General features: G+C 61.2%; 1 protein-coding gene across 1 annotated transcript; it reads left to right on the forward strand.

Moving 5' to 3' along the window:
* Positions 1 to 9983: 9983 nt before the first annotated feature.
* On the forward strand, positions 9984 to 18517 carry MYMK (myomaker, myoblast fusion factor). The gene is made up of 5 exons (XM_022578252.3): positions 9984 to 10133; positions 13684 to 13798; positions 14656 to 14804; positions 17305 to 17421; positions 18062 to 18517. Exons 1-5 carry the CDS (start codon positions 9999 to 10001, stop codon positions 18209 to 18211), a joined length of 666 nt encoding a protein of 221 aa, XP_022433960.1. The 5' UTR covers positions 9984 to 9998; the 3' UTR covers positions 18212 to 18517.
* The last annotated feature ends 1136 nt before the right edge of the window (positions 18518 to 19653 follow it).

Below are 19653 nucleotides of genomic sequence, written 5' to 3' on the forward strand. Positions count from 1 at the left end.
CCTAGGAAGCAAGGGCACAGTCACTGCCAGGCCAGGTCCAGCTCCTCTTGCAGCTGGCTGGAGTCCGCTTTGGGGAAAAGCTCCCGGAGCCCACCCAGTGCTAAGGCCTGAGGTTATCTGGGATTGGTTGGTAGTGGCGGTCTGGTGGCCCTGTTGGGAGAGCTCGATGAGTGATTAGAGATGCCTGCACGGGCTTGAGACACCAGGGTGGTGGTGTACACGCTAAGCCTGTACCACCTGATCTGAGGGCATCTGGGGACATGGGCCACGCTTTGCCTCTGAATAACTGAGCTGCCTGGAGAACGCCTGGGGAGAAACCCAGGGACACCTATAGGCCCAGGCTGCATCCATTGGATGAAGGAGCTGAGGGTCGATCCATTACCTTGGCCGGTAGACCCGACCCAAGCAAGAGCACCTTGGGATTTTTATCTGTTCAGCACTTGCTGGCCACGTGGGAGAATGATCCTTTCCATCGGCTACATGGAGCTGCTGGAGGGGGCCGTGGACGCCACAGACTCTGCCAGGCCCTCTCCCTCCCTGGACACAGCTTCCCCCTGCCCTGAGGGACCCCACGCTGGGCAGAGCCCAGGCATCTGTGCCCCCTCCTTCCCAAGAGAAGGCACGGCACACAGCTCGTGCCTCTGGAGTGTTGGAGTGCGGGTGGCCTAGGACCACGGGGCTGTCTCCCAAGAAGTCAGCACCCTCAGCCCAGAACACTGCTGGACCTCCGTGCCAGGGGTCAAATCAAGGGGAGCCTGCAGCCTCCTGGGCCCTCAGCCTCCCCTATCTGTCCCTGAGACGGAGGAGTGGGGCCTACAGTGGCCTCTGTCCAGGGTTTGTCTCAGGTCCTGAGTGTCACTTGCCAGAGGGTTGGAGGAGTTTCCGAAGCCATCAAGCCCATCCCCCTAGAGCCTGGAACCAGAGAGGGGAGCCAACTTGCCCAAAGCAACACAGCCAGGTGGCCGACCAGCCCCCAGACCCCAGAGCAAACTCAGGGACTAATTCCAGGGAAAGTAGGCAGGAGAGCCCCCCTCCCCCATGCCCGCCAGCCCTGAAACTAAGTCCACCTCTGCCCCCTTCTCTCCTCCTTCAAACCCTCGTTTCCGCACAGCTCAAGCACCTGCAAATTTTCAAGAGTTACGCCAATGACACCCTCACACCCCAAGAATGTCTCTGCCCTCTCCCTGCCCCAGGCAAGGCGGCAGTACACCCCAGAGCCTGGAGCCAGAGCCCTTGAGATCCGCACCTCCCGGCCGCCAGCCTGCCACCGCTCCAGCCGGCTGCCGCCCCTCCCCCGCAGGCCTCCATCTACACCCCCCAGCCTCCCGAAGGCACAGAGGCCCCTCGGCGTCCCATTGGCTAGTCTGTGCCCCGGCTCCTGCCTGCAGGCTGAAGACAGGTGCTGAGCGGCTGCACACTTGGTTTTCATTAAGGCTCCCAGACACCACTGGCTGCAGGCCAGGCCCGGCTCACGCGGGACCCATCCCTCCCTGGGGTCCAAAAACAGCCACCGGCCGGCGGGAGAGACTTGCCGTGCAAACAAGGGCTTCAGGCGCGGTAGGCTAGGAGCTGAGGGGCCCCCCCGCGCCCGCGCTCGGAGGGTCTGGACCCCTCCCCACCAGCCCTGCTCCTGTTACATAACGGCTCCCCCGAGGGGCCCGGAGATGCCATGCATGCACTTGGGGCTGCATCTCGTGCCCTGGCAGGGCTGCGGTGGGAAGCGGGATGGCGGGGAGGAGGCCTACCTGGCCGGGGGTCAGCAGGTTGTCCTCGGAAGAAAGGGGCCGAGCCTCTGCTGCGGGCAGGCGGCGCCAGGTGCGCGGTGTGGGGGAGCCTCGGGGCGCAGAGGGCTGCGGGCTGGGCCTCTCTCCCTTCCTTCTCCTCCCTCTCGCCGCCTCCCTCCTCCACTTCAAAGAGCACCCACGAGAGGGGGTTCCCGGGAGGCGCGCAGCCCAGTGGCAGCTCCGCGGCACGGCGGCCTTTATAGCTGTCAGGCAGACAGGGAGGAACTCACACTTCCCACCAGGCTGCTCCCCCCTCCCGCCGCCCGCCGGCCGGCCTGGCGCACACTTTAACCCGCTCCGCGCCTCTGGAGCCCGGCCAGGCCGGCCCAGCTGCCTGCTGACTGCTGCCGCGGCCACGAGCAGGGAGGCCGCCTTCCCAGGTCCAGAACACGGGACTGCGTGTCCGGGTGTCCAGACGGAGCGCCCACTGGCCCGGGGTCACAGGGGAGGTTGGCGGCGGCAAAGCCGAGCCCCAGGCTTGGTCCGTCGGATTTCTGCTTCCAGAGGGGGCCCAGTCTCTGCCACTCCCCAGAATGGAGTCTGGGGTGTATGAGGCATCCAATCCAATATCTCCGTTTTACGGACGGAAAGACTGAGGTCGAGAGGGGACACCATACTCTGAGGTCATCCAGCCAGCCTTGGAGAGATTCTCCTGAGAAACGGAGGCCTAAGCAGGCGGAGGGACTGAGGGAGACTCAGCAAGGCTCAGCCGAGGGTTCCGGGGAAGGGACAGAAGTGCCCACAGCCTGCGGACCAGACGGCTAGGATGGCCAGAGCCAGTCGGGGGAGGTGCGCGGAGCTCTGCAGATGTTCAGCACCAGCTTGGCAGGGCACAGCGGCCTGGCTGGGCGCGGGCCAGCTGGGCAGCCCCTGGCAGGCCGGCATGGGGATCCAGCCTGTGTTCCTGCTGAGTCAGAGCGTGGAGCAGAGCACGGAGCCAGCGGCACGCACTTCGGCCCCCAGGCACCCGGGGAGGACCCCAGACATTGCAAGTTGCCCTGGAAACAACGCCAGGCACCCGCCCCGCACACCAGGCTCCCTGGAGCCCACCCTCCAGGCACCTCCACGCGGTGGGGGTGGAAGTGGGGCGGCCCTGAGCCATTTCATCCATCCCCCTGCCTCTGCGCTGCAGATGGCTCCCAGTGGCGCCTGGAAAGCCCTCCCCTCCCGGCACCCTCCCTGCCGGAAGGAACTGTGGTGAGCTCCTCCAGGTGCCTCCCTGGGCGAGTGAGAATCATTCCATCCCCGGGAAGATTCTGCCACCAACAGGAACGGTCGGGGAGGAGAGCAACCAGAGATGATCCTGAAACCAGCAAGGCCTGCTGCCCTGCATCGAGTTCTCCCTCTGTGCTGAGAGCTAGGAGGTCAGCATCTTTGCTCTCCCCATTTTACAGATGGAGGAACTAAGGCCCCGAGACCGCTGGGTGGTGCCCGGGGTCGCACGTCTGGGGGCGGCACATCAGGGACTCCAGCGTCCTTACTGAGCACATCCTCTCCATCTGGCAGGTTCTTGTATCACGTTCATCCTCCCCAGACCCTCTGGGAGGCAGGTCTCATCCATCTCATTTTCCCCCTGGGGCCCCTGGGTGGTTGGGTGGAACCAAGACTCAAACCCAGGTCCACGCTGCCCCCTGGGGTCAGCATGCTGAAGCGCAGACACGATGGAACCCGTCACGCGGCACTGGTGCACGCACACACACAACCTCACAGGCACACACAGGGGCACACGCTAATGCACACACAGGCACACACACTCACCGACCCCTCACAGACACACTGCTGATCACTCGCACTCTGGGGCCTCTGCCCCCACCCCCGCCCCCCCCCCCCCCCAAGCGCCAGGGCTCTGATCCCCGGGCACACTCCCGAGCTCTCCGGGCATTGCTGGATCCACGTCCAGCCAGCACCAGGGTGACTAACGGTTTCCCTTGGGAGGGACCCTACAGCCAGCTGACGCAAACACCCCAGCGCATTCTCTTAGCTCAACGGGACAGTGCCTGGGAGGCGGGCTGCCACCCCCAACTCTAGGACCTCTAGCAGGTGTGTGACCTGGGAGGGCCACACGTCCACCCTCACCCCACCCTCTACCTCCAGAAGCCGGCCGGTGCTCCCCCACCCCGAAGGACTCCAGCGAGCCCCCAGACTCCAGAGCCGCAGGGAGCTGTGACCACTGCTTTGTCCACTGGTGGTCTGGGGGTTTCAGAGGGAGACGTCGGGGGTCAGAGAAGGCCCCAGGGCCCCTGAAGACCCTAGGAATTGCGGGGGGTCGCTGGTGATAAAGAATCAAGCACAGGCAGGAGGTGCCTCTGAAAGCTTCGTCAAGTGCCAAGCGCGGAGCCACTGTCAGTTCTGGAGAACTGGTCAGGCTGGGCCTCCTGGCGGGGCCTTAGATGCCCTCAGGACCCACCTCACGGGGTCGCAGCCAGGCCTGGACGGCAGAACCCAGAGTATCTAAGAAGCTTCTAACCAGCAGCACAGTGAGTGACCGGAAGAGCAGCCTAGGCTCCGAAGAGGCCATGCCTGGGGTCCAGGCTCTGCCGTCACCGTGTTGAAGGTTTAATCGTGTTATCTTAGAATTCGTGTTCTCGGAGCGACACTGGATGGGGTGATGGAGTGATGGAGAGACTTCTGCTGGGGGACCTCCTACCCCCTGCACCTCTCAGGACTGCCCTCTTCCCTCTGGGGAGCCAGGATCAGACAGAGTCTCCGGTGGGATCCCAGGCACTCACTCCACAAGCTCCCCGTGCCCAAAAGAGCACGACATTAACAGCAAATAAAAACACTCCTATTGTTCGGGAGAGGCCCTTGGAGGAATGAGAAAGTTTTGTCCTGCTTGGTGAACAAGGGGCTCCCCGTTTTGCACTGAGCTCCACAGGTCACCCAGCGGCCCTCGGAATTGCTGCCTGCCAGCTCTGATGATGCCCGGGGCTCCCTGGAGAGTCACTGAAAGAAATGGCTCAGAGCCCCCATCTTGGTTCCCACTGTCCCCTCTCTGGAGCCCTTCTTTCACACCCATCTGGACGTGCTTGGCCCTCCAGATGATTTTCTGAGGACACCTCCTCCAGGAAGCCCACCAGGTGGCCCAGCACTTCGATCTGGCTTCTCGCACTGAGCGGGATCTTCCCCAGCCTGTGGCTGTGACCCCACAGAGCGGGGGCTACTCCAGGTTCACACTGTATCTTAGCGCCTGCCAGGGCCCAGCATCTCTAGCCAGGTGCTCAGTGCATGGAAGGGTGGATTTGTCCGGCAGTCCTTCAGGGTGACGGTGAGGTGTCCCTGCCACTCTCTGTGTGACCCTGGCTAGAGATGCTGTGGAACACCTGTTTTTTCAGAAGGAGATTATCTTTCCACCAGAGCTTTCTGGATGTCTGAAGAGCTTGCAAACAGGAAATTGGGCACATTTCTGAGGGGAAGCGAGGTGAAGCGTGGGAAAACAAGGCGGAAGGGGAAGAGCCCACTTGGGGAAGGGAAGGGACGGGGTGGGGGAGGGGTGCAGCGGGCCATGGGATGACCAGTTTGGGTGGTCCCAGTGGTTGGACAGTCACGCTGGGAGCTGGGCCCTGTCCTGCACAGCCAAGTGTCTGAAACAGAGCTCAGAAAGACGGGGACCAGAGCCAGAGCCCCTGTGAAATGGGTCCTCAACCCTGGCACCCAGAGGCCGGCCAGCACGGCCTGGAGGGTGACGACCTCTACCCTGTCCCCCGATGTCCTGCTGCCCACCCAGTGCCTGGGGCAACCCTGGGCACCTTCTAACAGCAGAGCTCTTGTACCCAACAGGGACTGGGCCACTGCGGGACCATGTGGCCAGTCTGGAGGTGGTTGGCCAGGACTGGAAGAGAACCAGGCTCCAGAGGGAGGCCCAGCAGCTGGTCCCTCCCTGTGAGCTCCCCGGGCAGATGCTCTGGGCCTGGGCTGGCCGTTAGGGAGGACCCACCCCCACAGACCACTGGAGCTCAGCAGGCCGGACCACAAAACAGAGTCCTCCCCCTCCCTCTTTGTCAGCACTGGTATTTTCTATTAGGGCAAGTCTCGAGGTTCAAGTGGGGGGACTTGGGGTATTTAGAAAGAGGCTCCTTTGTCCCCAAATCTGGAGCAAGGACGGGGCCCCGGGAGGCCCTGTCAGGGCTGGGAAGTAAGCCTGCCGCTGGCGCTCCAGGGACAGACCACTGCCGGGCAAGGGGCAGTGGGGCTGGCGGGAGCTGCGTCCTTGAGCTCCTGAATTTCACTGCCTGCTGAGGCGCGCAGGCCGAGCCCGGCTGTGCGGGGGTCACCTCCTGCCGGGACAGCCCCTCCGCTGCCACAGGGCCTGTCCCTATGCCCTCCGTGACGCTACGAGACAGAGACGAGGTGCTCCATTTTGCGGATGGGGAGACTGAGGCTCACCAGACAGAGGGTACACCAAGGCCCCAGAGCTAAGAAGGGGCGGGGCCCTTGCCCGGCTCACCAGAGGCAGCTGGAGCTGCTCATTTCCAGTCATTAGCTGAGGACAACAGGAATGTTGTCACAACCCCAGTTGCAGAGGCCCCGGATGGTACTCCAGCCTGGGGACCCCCACGGGAGGAATCAGGAGCATCAATACCCAGACCCCCTGCCACCCCCTGCCAGGGGCAGGAGGGCCTCAGTGGGTCGCTACACAGAGAGCCAAGGGCTGCTGTGCTGTGCTCTGGCACTGCGGGTCGGGTGTTCAAAACGTGGAGGACGCAAATGCAGCAGCTGGCCCTGCTCTGCTGGGCCGGCTGAGCAGACAGACAGCTGTCCGGGAGGTGGGAGCCGTGTGGCATTCCGGGCATTTCAGCACCTCTATAAAACCAGCCTTCTCCACGCCGAGGGGCCCGAGGGAGGGGAGGGTGGGCGGGTCGGCTCCCACTCCCTGCTCCCCAGGCTGTGGCTGCCCTGCCAGCGGCCCCCACCCTGCCCGGGACAGGCCCTGCCAGGTCCCGTTGGGACCAGCGCCACCTGCTGGGGAGAGGAGGGATGCGCCTGGGGGCCTTGGCTAGGAGCATGCGCCAGGGGCCAGTCTCCCCTCCTCTCCTGGCCTCAGTCTCCTCCTCTGTAAAATGGGGAGAGAGAGACGTCCACCCCCCACCCCCACCCCCCGCCTCCAGCTGCTGACACGGCCCAAAGGGACAAAGTAGGAAGAGAGCTCGGCACATGCTGGCCCTGAATGAATGTCTGTGTGTGTAAATGGTTTTCAAGACACACACAGGGGTTCGAATGGAGAGCTCCCCCACACCAGGGGTCAGGAGAGGCCCAGGGCTACAATATTAACGCGGAGGCAAGCCCGGCAAGGGCATCCTGGCAGAAGGAGGGCGCACCGCCTGTGGCATCCCCTTTGGCCCAAGCACCAGCAGGTGAGGGTGGGGTGGGGTGGGGTATCGGAGGCCGGCCGGTCGGCTGGCGGGACCACCGGAGCCCAGAAGACGGGGAGGCCAGAGCACGTCTCTGCTGTCTCCCAGCCCAGGCCAATCCGGCTCCCCCTACCCTGTGCCTGGGGGCACAACACCCCCACAGCAACCGGCCTGCTTCTTCTACTCTGCCCCACCCAGCTCCCCAGGCCAATCACTTCCCTGGCCCCAGTGAGGACCGAGGGTCCTTTAAGTCCTGTTCAGAGCTGGACGCCTTCCCCCGAGCCAGTTGGCCTGTCTCCAGGCGGCCAGGTCTGCGACGGGAGCCACACACAGGCTGCACCCCGACCCCCATTCTACGCTCCACCCCCCCCCAAAGCGCTGCTCAAGTCCCAGCCTTTCAGTAGGGGGGTCCTTGGGCCACCCCCGCCCCCAGGCTGGCCACCTGTCTCCCTGCTTTGGGGCAGCCCCTCTCGGCCCCCTTGGTCCTTAATGGTTACAACACATGTGCGGCTCCCCTCCTGCTTCCTCCATCACCTCCCCCTTCTCTTTTTCCCCTCCCCAAGCTTGCAGCCCCAGCCCTGGAGTTTACAGCTGCAAAACACACACACACACACACACACACACACACACAGAGTCATGCACAAAACACACTGTGGAATGTTTTCCTGCTCCTGAGTGGGGTTACCGCTCCGGAGAGTTCTCTTCTAGCACCTGACCTCTAATCCATCTCCTCGCCACAAGATTTCTACCCCTCCTGGAAGCTGGGGCTGGGGGCTGGGGCTGGGCAGAAGCGGGGTGTGGAGAGGCGGGCCAGGATGATCAGGGCCCCCATGACCAGCTTGCAGGGGGTCGCCTGCCTCTTACCCAGAGCTGCACACACGGCACGATCTGGTTTTCCCATTTGGAGAGGGAACGGGGCTCCTAAGTGCCAGACTGAAATGCCCTGCAGCCCCGCCTCCCTTGCCTTTCATTCATTCTTTTCACAGAGTCATTCATTCAGCCAGCGTCTGCTGACCACCCACCACGTGCCAGGCCTGGCCCCGGACTTGGGTGGTGAGCTGACCAGTCGAGCAGTGGGCACACACCCCAAGCAGCCCCGCACCAACCGCACGACACAGAGAGCTGGAGGCCCGGACGGGAACGAGTGGCGTGCTGGGGGCCAGCACAGAGCACCCCAGCTTGCCTGAGCCGGGTGGGGACCCGTCCCCACAGATGTCAGAGGAGGAGGAAGTGTGTGTGCAGGGGAGGGGGTGAGGCCGGGAGGAGGGGCGGGGTCTGAGCCTACCGTGGAGGCTAGGGTGTGCTGTGGGGGACAGGGCTGGGCGGGGGTGGCCCCGCGATCCCCCGGAGAACTTGGACTTCACGCTGAGGGCTGAGGGTGCCTTGGAAGGCGCTTGAGCAGAAGAATGACGTGACCACGTGTACTGAATGGGACTTTTCATGGCAAACAGCAGATATGGCCCCCAGCCAACGTATGATAAAAAAAAGAGACTTCTGGAAAGGTGTGAGGGAGCTCCCAGATGGAAGGAAAGGTGGGTCAAGCGGGCCCAGGGGGCGTGGGACAAGCCAGCAGCCTCTCCTTGAGGCGCCGACATGCATGGGCACCTCCTGGCCTCGCCCCCGCTGTTCCCATACTCCAGATTCCAATTCCCAGGAGAATAAAATCCCGCATAGCCACCCAGCGACCACAGGAACAAGCCACTGGACACAACGTGGCTGAATCTCAGGGACATTCCGGGGCAATGAGAGAAGCCAGCCCGAAAGAGTGCACACCGCGTGAGTCCATTTACACAGGCAAAGTCAAGTGTGTGGCAGAAACCTGAACAGTGGCTGCCTCTGCTGGGGCCTCGAGGGCTGTCCTGGAGTCACGGGGACACAGGGGTGGTCACACAGCACATGTCAAAACTCATCGAACTGTACATGATAAATCTGTGCATTTTGTTGTAGGCGACACCATTATATCATGATGAAAAACAAAACGGAATAAAAGCTGTCCTTTTGCTGGCAACAAATAAACAAAAGAATTAATCAGTCAAGCAATGAATCAAGCAGTCCCTCCAGGGAGAGAGAATTGGCCTGGGTAGCTCACACACTCCCATCGTTCTGTGGCCAGAGGATAACGGGGCGGTGTAGGGGGGACCCTGCTGGCCGGTTCCCCCAGGCCTCTTCAACAAAGGAAGGTAATTTCCCGAAGGCCAAGGAATGCTGAGAGGGCTAGCATCCCCCTTGCGCTGGGGACACTGGTAGAGATCGTCCAGTTCTGTGTACTTCAGGTTTGAAACTATGTAACCAAATAGAAAAGAATGTTAGTTTCATTTGTTTAGTTACCAAGGAAGCCTGTTTGGGGCAACAGCAGGGGAGTCAGACATGCCTGTGGGCTGGTAAATTGTGAGACTTATCTACAGGGTCCTTTTAGTGACTGGAATCTGCTGAACCTTGGGTTCTCTGACCTCTTGCCCCCTCTGGGCGCCTGACTCAGGCAGCAGAGTCTGCTCTCTTCTTATTCTGGACTCCGGAGCACCTCGGGGAGGGGCCCGGGGCCAGGATGGAAAGTGGCTGGACATCGGCGATTGTGCTCGTGGGGACTCTTCTCCGAAGTTGCTGCCTCGGAGAAAAGAAGGACGGTCTCCTTGACCTATCCAAAAAAAAAAAAAAAAATTAGAGACAAGTGCTGATCACATGGTACATCAGCTGTTGAACCCTCTCCACATGCTGCTGGACACGTGTGCGCACACCCCTGCCTCTCTTCAGGGCATTTAAACCACAGCTGCCACCGGAGCCCCTGGTGCAAGGAGCGGGTCTTCTCCCTTTCGCTTTTCTGCCCTGGAGACCCGGGAGGCCTGCACCTACCTCTCCCCCCCAGCCCATGGGGACTCTGGTGGCCAAACTGCTCCTGCCCACGCTCAGCAGCCTGGTCTTCCTCCCCACGGTCAGCATTGCTGCCAAGAGGCAGTTCCACATGGAGGCCATGGTCTACCTCTTCACCATGTTCTTTGTGGCGGTAAGTCCGGGGCCCTGGGGATAGGACCCACCCGGGGCCCTCCCAGAGACGGAGGACAGGGGCTGTCTTTCCACCACTTTGCTGTATTGGGTGATGAAGAAAAGTGATGATGGGGAGGTGGAGGAAAGAGCCCAGAGACCAGGAGAGAGGGCTGTGGGCCCCCCTTCACCTTCCTGGACCTCAGTTTCCCCAACTGTGGCAGGAAGTCACTCTGGGATTGGTGTGTGCGAGACCAAGCCCACAGTGTGCCAGGGACAAGCCCCTCCAAGATCCCCCTTTTCCTGCCAACCACCCAAGGCTCCTCCTGGCTCCAGCTCCCCTCTTCACCCCCACCCCCCACCACGACTCTCCCTGGTACTCCAGGCCCAGGAGGGGGCTAGCAGGGCTCAGGGAACGTGTAGGGCCAGGGGAATCTGGTTCCAGGATTCTGCAGCTGGCCTCAGTTCAGGAGGGCCTGCTCACGTCGGCTTGTCTCTCCTTCTTGGGGCCTACGTCTCTCTCTGAGTCCTTCTTTCTCTTTCTATTTATATGTCTGGCTGTCTGTCTCTCTCTCTCTCTCTGTCCCCCTCCCCCATCTCCCTGTGGGTCTCTTTCCCTCTGTGTTTCTCATACTGGCTCGCTCTGTGTCTGGTTCTCTCTGGATTTCTGGAGCCATATCCTCACGGAATTTACTCTCTTTGTAAATTTCTTGGTGTCCGTCCCTAGCTTTGTTGCCCTCATGTGTCTCTCTGGCCCTATCTATCCATTCTTCTAGCTTCTGTCTGTCTGCCTGTCTACCTACCTATCTATGACCTATCTCTCTAATCCATCATCTATACATATATCTAATCAATCACCTCTCTACCTGCCTCATTAGCCAGCCATCCACCATCTCTCTACATCTTAGTGCCTTCCTGCCTCCCTGCCTGTGAGCCTCTGAGGCTCCTTCCACCCACCCTTGCCGCTGGACCCCCAGAGGGGCCCCACTCTCTTTTCCTCCATCATCTTCCATCAGACCCAGCCTTGGTTTAAACCCAACTCCCTGATGAAGCATGCTCGGGGGAGGTGAGGGTTCCCGGACTCCGTGTGGCAGTGCCAGCCGTGCGTGGGCCCCCCCCCCGCAACCCCGGGCAGCAGGGCCTCCCCAGGCAGCAGGGCCTCCCGGCTCCTTCAAGGAATCTTGTCAAAAGCCATTTCATTTGCTGCTCGTGGGACCCCAGCTTGGGTGAGGGCCAGGAGGTCTGCCCGGCAGATGAGGTACCAGAGCCGGGCAGACAGGGGGCTTCTCTGTGGGTACAAGGGCCCAGGGCCGGGGAGAGGAGCCCGGGTCTTGTCCTCCAGGCCCATGTTGGACCCCGCCCCCGAAACCACAGTCACCGCCAGGCCACCCCTCCCCACCGGGGCTGAGCTGACCCCACAGCTGCCTCTGCGGCTGGCCTCAGAGGCCCACCCCGCCCTGCCCCGCCCAGCCAGAGTGGCAGGGACAGCTGCGTCCGGCGACAAGTGTCCCCGGCCTAAAGACACAATCAGGCCCCTTCTCCCAGAGCCCCCAGAGGCACCATCGCCACTTCTGCCTCCCGTGTGGAGTCTTCTGTGTTCCCACCGGGACCATCCTGTGACAGCTGCTGGACCCGTGCTGCGTGTCGTGTCACATGGAGTCCCCTGGCCCACCCCACGGAGCAGGGGCTCTCGTCCCCGTTTGACAGGGGCCCTCCACCCCAGCCCTAGGGGCAGTCCGCCGTTTGTCAGAGCTCACGGCCGGGACCTGCCAGGCCGGCCTCCGGAAGCCGCACCCTCTCCTGCCAGGCATCCAGCCACCTGCCACCCGTGCCCCCGACCAGCGCCGCGCAGAGCCAGGTCTGCTCGGTCGGAAGAGGGAGGGAGACCTCACAGGCACAGAGGCTGAGGGCCCGCTGCTGCTTCGCCCTGATCCTTGGCAGGTGGTTCCCCCCTGAGTCTCACCTGCCCCACCTCTCCAGCAGGGGTGAACCGAGGGCCTGGGGGGAAAGGCCCCTCCTGGGCCAGCTCTCCTTCAAACTGCTCCAAAGCCTCCCTGACGCAGCATTCACAGGCAAACACTTGGCCGATTGTAAGCCAGCTCTAGGCTGGGACGAGGCGGGTGACAGGGCACAGACCGCGTCCAGAATCTCAGAGTGATTAAGCCTTTAATCGCACATCGCGATCTGTGCTATGTAAGAGAGACAATGGGTACAGAGACAGCAGGGCTCAGCTAGGGGTGGGGGAGAAGTAGTTCTGGAAGGAGCCAGAGGGCAGGAGAAGAGAATCCATGTCACTCACAGGGCCTGGCTCTGCCTGCCGGAGCCATGGGGAACAAGTGTTCTTCTCCCTCCTCTATCCTGGAGATGTGAGCACCTTGATCATGCCCCACCTGAAGCTTCTCTTTGCTGAGCTAAACAGTCATATCCAGGAAATCATATCCAGGAAATATCCAGTCATATCCAGGAAAGCCTGATTCCTTTCCTCCAACCTGTTCTTTGCTAGTGGCACTTCAAAGGGTGCAGCTTCCGAAGCTCAGCACAGCTCTCTGGGGGGGGGGGGTCTGACCAGACAGAGAGGAGCAGTACTGTGTCCTCCCCTGTTCTGGACGCTACATCTCTGTTAATGCCTCCTCGGTGCACCTTAGCTTTAGTTCACATGAAGTTGCAGCCAGTGGAAGCTCTAAATCGACCTCAACTTGCTCGACTCACCAGATGACCCAGGGCTCTCACCACCCCTGCACCGTAGCATCCCTGGCACCTCCAGATGTGGGCTGCTGTCCTGCACGCCTCTCCATCCAGCTGAGCTGGGCTAACCAAGCGTCGACTGTGCTGGGCTCCAAGCTTGTTTATGCCCTTGAGCTTGTCAAAATAATTACATCATGTCATTAAATATTACTTAAAATGATGAAATGTGTAAGCGAAAGGAGACGGTTGTCCAGAAATAAGTTGACAGCTTTGAAAATACAGACATTTTGCTTTAAAATTGCTATTAAATTAGGTATCTGGCAGACAACTATAGGAGTGTGGGGGAGGAAGGGGGGCAAGGAGGATGCTGCTTTCAGCACCTGCCCGGGGTGGGGGGTCGGGGGGTGGGGGTGTCTCTGCGATCTGTCCTCACTTTAGAGAAAAAAACTGAGGGCTGCCGGTGGGTGGTTCTCAAAGCGGGCTCCCTTCTGGCGGCATCCCGAGATCAGCCCGAGACCCTCTTAAAGAAACAAACCTCTGACCCCCAACCCCGACCTGCTGAGGGGGCAACCCACAGGGCAGGCTCAGCACCTGAGTCTTCGCAAGCCCACAAGGGCTTCAGATGCCCGGTGGCCAGAGGGGTAAATTGTGGGAGAGAAGGCCCCACTGGCCCTTGCAGGGCAGACCGGTACCCAAGGAAAAAGGCTCCAGCCTCAGCAGACCTGGATGTTGAGGGAATATGTAGGTCACACGGGAGGGTCCTCACCTCGGCGGGCTTCATCCGCAAGACCCTATGGGGGAGTGGTCCACTGCGTCCCCATGTTCCAGATGGGGAAAAGAGCCATGGGGCCATTCAGTGACTTGCCCGTCTGTGGGTTTCCCGGCAGCTCTACCACGCCTGCAATGGGCCCGGCCTGTCGGTTCTCTGTTTCCTGCGCCACGACATCCTGGAGTACTTCAGCGTCTACGGGACGGCCCTGAGCATGTGGGTGTCACTGATGGGTGAGTGGCCACCCCCGGTAGCCCAGCCCTGCGCCGGGGACCTGGGTCCCCCGCCACCCACCCTGCACTCAGCCAGCCGAGCCCGCCGACTGCCTCCCGGCCACCTCTCATCTCTGAGAACCTCCTTCCTTACCCGGAGGTTCAGAGTGGTGCTCAGTCTGTGAAAAAGTAGGCGCAGCACTTAAGTGCCTTGATTCCCATTTTCCATAACCTTTTAAAATTGCACATTTAGTAAAGGCTTGTTTTGACAGACTGAGCAGAGGCGTACAGAGGAAAAAAGGAAGCGCTCGGCCCCCTCCTTTGCCCCCGGAGAACAGCCACTTGCAGTTCAGAGTCTGCGCCCCCAAGACTGTTCCCGAGGCTCACACACAATTTTTAGCTCAGGTCTTTATGAAGATGGGACCATTCGAAACCACATGGTTCTGAGACTGTTCTTCACTTACTGTGGACTCGTGGCGATGTCAGGACGCACGGTCCCCATTAGACGGGGGGACTTCCTGCTACGGGCGCAGGCCTGTGAAGGACCCAGATCTTTCTCGTATCCTAGCTGTGGTCTTTGTGTCTTCGTCCTAGTGGTCCCATGGGAGAGATTCATTCCCGGACACCACACATTGATCTCTGTGTTAGAGCAGCTTCCTGCCAGGCTAACCCAGGCTGCTCTGTCCACAGGAAAGCAGCAGCCTGCTTGTCCTTTAAAACCAGCTGCAATTCAGACCTTGGGGGGCCCAGGCTGGGCCACGGGGTCTCCCTGGCGGAGGGGACACCACACCCGGACCCCAAAGGGAGGGCCTCTGGGAGAGCAGCGGCCAGGAGGGGCACGGGAGGCCCCTCACCTCACCCGGCTCTCTCCCTGGCAGCACTGGCCGACTTCGATGAGCCCAAGCGGTCGACTTTAGTGATGTTTGGCGTCCTGACCATCGCTGTGCGGATCTACCATGACCGCTGGGGCTACGGGGTGTACTCGGGCCCCATCGGCACAGCCGTCCTCATCATTGCGGCCAAGTGGGTACGTACTGTGCGAGCCCTACGGTCAGGGGCACCCTCCCCCGACGGTGACTCCTCCCCCTTGGGGTCTCCATCTACCTCCCGCCACGTGGGTTGGCAGGCTGGACACAGGGCCTCAGCTAACACATAGAAAATGACCGTCGGGTGCCCCAGCCATGCAAACCTGGTTTGTTTTACGTCTGTACTCACTAGCTCTGGACCTGACCCCAGTTACTTAACCTCTCTGCCTCAGTTTCCGTATCTGTAAAGTGGGTGTTACAGCCCAGTACCTGCCTCATAGGGTTGGTTCTTAGATTAACTGAGATAATGCACTTAAGGACTGGCACAGAACCTGGCTTCTAATGTGCTGAACTATTTATTATTGTCATTATTATTATTATTGAAGAGAATGGCTGGTTTAGAGATGCAATATCAATTGGAAGTGGCCTGGGTTAATCTGGGAAGATGTCCTGGAGGGGCTGAGGCTTGAGCCTGGTTCAGATGAAGAGGGAGGACGTGTGTGAGGCCGACCGGAAGGTGGAGCTGCTCGTGGGCATGGAAGCAGCCTGAGCCAGACTGATGGTCCTTGGCTGGGCACCCAGGGGCCTGGCACCACGAGGACTTCTACACGTGGTCCTCAGGCCTCCCTGCACCCTCTGTCATAACAAGGCCCTCCTGGCTGCAAGGACTGAAACCCACTCAGACTAGCCCAAGTGAAAGAGGGATGCTCGGGCAGGGTGCACCCAGGCGTACTTCCTGGGCCCCCAGGACAGGGAAGGAGCTGAGCCTCGCGGGGACCAGAACAAAGCCCTGGGAAGCAGGAGGGCGGTTCTCAGGGGAAAGAGGTCGGGCTGGGCAGCTGGTGCAGAAGGTGCAGACTGGGGAGGGAAAATAAAGTTCTGGTGGTGAGCGTTCCAAATTCGCCCCACTCCTCTCTCCGCCCAGAGAGCGGAGGATTTAGTTTGCCAGTTGGTTGGTGAAGAAACCAAGGCTCAGAGGTCAGCAATTTAACAAGATGTCACGGCAGGACAAGCGTGAGGCCAGGTCCTGACTCCAAGCAGAAGGGAAGGAGCCTTTTTCTCACCACATCTTGGGGAAGCCAAGCTGGCCCCGCGCTGACCCAGGAGGCCCCTCGGAGAGGGGCGGAAGTGTGCTGGGGTCTGACTTGTCTGGACCAGGAAGGGCCACGTTAATTAACATTCTGGAATGCGTAAACACAGAGCGCTCTCCGTGCTGATAATTCGCTCCCTCCCTGGCAGGAAGTGGGATAAAGGCTCCCGAGTTGTGCCCTGGAAGGCCGCTCCTCCAGCAGACCTTGGCCGGGGCTGAATCTGGGCTGGATTCTAATTAGCCAGAAGAGCGGTCACTCGCCAGTGTCCCCACGAAGCACCACAGGAACCGAGAGGGCTTCCTGGCTGCCTGCATCTGGGGCTCAAATGGTGTTTTCTAGACCATTAAATGTGGAGTTGATTTTGGCTTTTCAAGGACAGTTGTTTCCTGGAACGAGGGCTGAGTTTTTCTCGCAGAGGCCTGCCCCTTCTTGAGCAACTCTCAGGGACAGGAAGTGGAGAGAGATGGGTGAAGGGGCTGCGGAGCAGGGCCCGGGTGCCACCTGGGGCAGGATTGGCTGGAGGACAGCTTCCGGGCCTCAGCCGGCTGCCCCCAGAGTCATGCTCCCTTAGCTGCACCCACACACCACCCGCGACATTGCAGGTCCTGATTCCTCACCAGCAATGAGAAATTTCAGAAAACTGAAAAATCAGGCATCGTTTCAGAATTCATTTGGTGACAAAACCTGCCCTGACCCAGCATGAAGCTACTCATGGTCTCTGTGTGATCCGCTGGCAGGAGGGGCGGGGGGGGCAGTGCAATTATGGGGAGCTGCCCTACCCGCCTGGGCATCCACCGTCCACGATGTGTGCAACCGTTTACCTTGCTGAAATCCAAAACATCCTGTACGCTGAAAGGCCTTGGCCCCGAAGGTTTGGGTTTTCAGGATGTGGACCCGCATTTACTTCACCTTTTTAGTGTATGTGAACCCATGTGTTTAAACTCCTACTTGAGCCTTACTCTAGGTATCAGCATCTGAGGAATGGCAGGTTTCACACACCGGTCGGGTGTGTCTAATAAATGCTACGATGAGTCTGTCGACTCTGAAAGTGACTGGAGGTCTCGCAGGGATGGCCACACTCATCTCCCACCCGCCACGGCCACGCCGGCGGGCAGGTCCCACACCGCCAATACCCCTTTGCTGTGTCTGGTCCCCTCGGGTTCTCCTCTGGCTGGAAAGGGTGGCCTTCTTTCACCCCAAGAGGCAGACGGGGCAGGGGGTCCTTGTGGGGTCAAAATGCCCAGGGCACCCACGGCCCGATCACCCAGGCGGGGTCTCCCTTGGGTCCTGCAGCCGTTGGGCCAGATGCGTCCGGGCCTCTCCCTGAGCCCTATCTCCCACCTGAGGATGCCAGGGTGCAGGTGCCCAAGGCTGCGGACTGAGAGCGTTCCTCTGGCCCCTCTCCCCGCAGCTGCAGCAGATGAAGGAGACGAGGCGCCTGTATCCTGACAAGAGCGTGTACACCCAGCAGATAGGCCCCGGCCTCTGCTTTGGGGCCCTGGCTCTCATGCTGCGCTTCTTCTTTGAGGTACCTGGCGGGGGACTGGGAAGCAGCCCACCCACAAGGGCTCCGGTCAGCAGGTCAGCACCAGCCTGCTTGGCCGGGTGCTGAACGGGGCCGCGCCCCTCCCGGGGGCTCCAGCAGCACCCCACTCGTGCACCTCCCTCCAGTCACGGTCTGGTCCTCCCCTGGCACCCCTGGCATCGCGGGGCTGTGTCGGGGGGGTCAGTACAGAGGGCTTGCATCTGATGAGGTGCACAGCCCGGAAGGGGCCTGGGGCAGCGGGCACACCTGGAGGAGGGAGGGAGAGGGGAGACAGGAAGAAAGGATGTGCTGGGGGAGGGGGGAGGGAGGAGCCCCAGCCGCATCACCAAAGGCCCAGTGAACCGGCGCAGACCTTCGGTGAACTAGGGGTTTGGTGGAGGGAAAGGCCACCATGGGCTGGACGGTGAAGGGAGGCTTCTTGGAGGAGGGGACTTGGCCAGACTCCCGAGGACAAGCCAGGGGGTCGGGGAGGAGCCCCTGTTACTGGCAGGTGCCATGTCACGCCAGGCCCGCAGCCGAGGCACAGAGCTGAGGACCCAGGGCGGGGCAGGGGCCGTGGGAGGGAAGCTGGGCTTCAGGGCGGGGGCTGAGGCCGCAGACCGGTCCTCCGTCTCCCCTGCAGGACTGGGATTACACCTACGTCCACAGCTTCTACCACTGTGCCCTGGCCATGGCCTTCGTCCTGCTGCTGCCCAAGGTCAACAAGAAGGCTGGAAGCGCGGGGCCCCCCGCCAAGCTGCACTGCTCCACCCTCTGCTGTGCTTGTATCTAACTGTGCATCCCCGGCTCCAGGCCCCTGCCCTGCCCCATCCCAGGCCTGGCGAGAGTCCTCCGTCCTTCCCGACCTGGAGAAACGCCCCTCCTCAGATCCTGAGAAGTCTCCAGGGCTGTGGGAAGCACCCCACTGAGTGCTTCTTGAGAATCCACTTCTTAGGTTTCTACTGGGTACTAAGCACCATGCTGGAAAGAAAAGAACTTTCTCCCTTCTCCTAGGCCGAGGTCCTGACGAGTGGGTATGTCTGCAGAACCCTGGAGCCAGCGTCTGTCCCCCCCGCCTCTTCGCCCAGTCCCAGCCCCAAGGGGGTCTGCCGCCACCCAAGTCCCGTGTGCTCCCCACGCCATCTGTCTTCCCTTGGAAACAGGGATTCCCACCCCTGACCTGTGCCCTCAGGCTCAGCGCGCCAGGGCCAGCGGGGCCACTCTGTCCCCGGCCCAGGCCGGCCTGCCCCTTGGCGTCCCTCCAGCCGGGTCCCTGAATCAAGCCATTTCCATGTACTGAATGTCCAAGCTCTTCGCACTCGTCATTTCATCTGATTCTCAAAACAAGTCAGGGATGATGGCATATTCGAGGCCCAGAGCTGGAGAGTGCAGAGCTGGACCCCAGCCCACTGTCCCTGGTCTGACACCACAGCAGCCACTTCACTATGGAGCTATCCAAGCAAGAGGTGGGAGCGCCCTCAGAGCCTTTGAGCTCCGGCCCAGCGTGGGAAGGTGGGCCTGGGTGCCAGCCCCCCGGGCTGGCCTCACGGGGCAGGGCTCGTCTTCCGCCGAGGGCAGAGGTCAGCCTGCTCCCATCCAAGGCCTGTCTGCACCTGCCCGGGGGTGCGGGCGGGAGCAGGCCTCCCAGACATCACCTCACAGACACTAGCCTCCTGCCTGCCGAATGGTCTGGGCACATCTGTCAGGCAGGAAGTTCCCTACACCTGTGTGGGGCCTCTTCGTGTTGCCAGACGGTGCAGTTACCCACATCCGCACCCACCGCGTGGGACGGCCCAGGATTTGTCCTGAAGTCATCTCCTCCACACCTCGGGGGCCGGGAGGGAGCTGGCTCCAGCACCAAGGGCTGGGGACAAGGCGGACCCGTCGACCGGGGCGGCATCTGTCGGCCTCCCTGAGTGTCCAGCCGTCCCATGTCTTAGGGCCCCGGACACCGGCAGCCCCGCCCTGGCTCAGCCCCTTTCTGTCCCCACAACCTGTTAATGACAGAGCAGCCCACCAGCAATCAGGGTCCTCACCAAGCCATGGGGGGGGGCAGGGCGGGAGCTGAGACTTCACAGCTTCAGGGCCATCACCCAGACCTGTCCCCACGGGAGGGCACGGGGCGCGGAAGGGCCTCTCCACCGAGCAGCTCTGTGCCCGGCGAAGGGGGTGCAGGTGCTGCCTCGACTGGCTTCTGGTCTTCTTGTTGGGGTGTGAGCACACACATGCGCACAC

Source organism: Delphinapterus leucas, chromosome 6 (genome assembly GCF_059928025.1).
Source record: "Delphinapterus leucas isolate spDelLeu-1000000601 "Yukka" chromosome 6, BTC_Dleu_Yukka2, whole genome shotgun sequence".
Taxonomy (NCBI): domain Eukaryota; kingdom Metazoa; phylum Chordata; class Mammalia; order Artiodactyla; family Monodontidae; genus Delphinapterus; species Delphinapterus leucas.

Excerpts from the sequence above, each read along its gene's own strand:
- MYMK (XM_022578252.3), top strand. The coding sequence starts at position 9,999 with ATGGGGACTCTGGTGGCCAAACTGCTCCTGCCCACGCTCAGCAGCCTG. Across the intron at positions 13,799-14,655 it reads CATGTGGGTGTCACTGATGG|CACTGGCCGACTTCGATGAG; the intron begins GTGAGTGGCCAC and ends TCTCCCTGGCAG. Across the intron at positions 14,805-17,304 it reads TCATCATTGCGGCCAAGTGG|CTGCAGCAGATGAAGGAGAC; the intron begins GTACGTACTGTG and ends CTCTCCCCGCAG.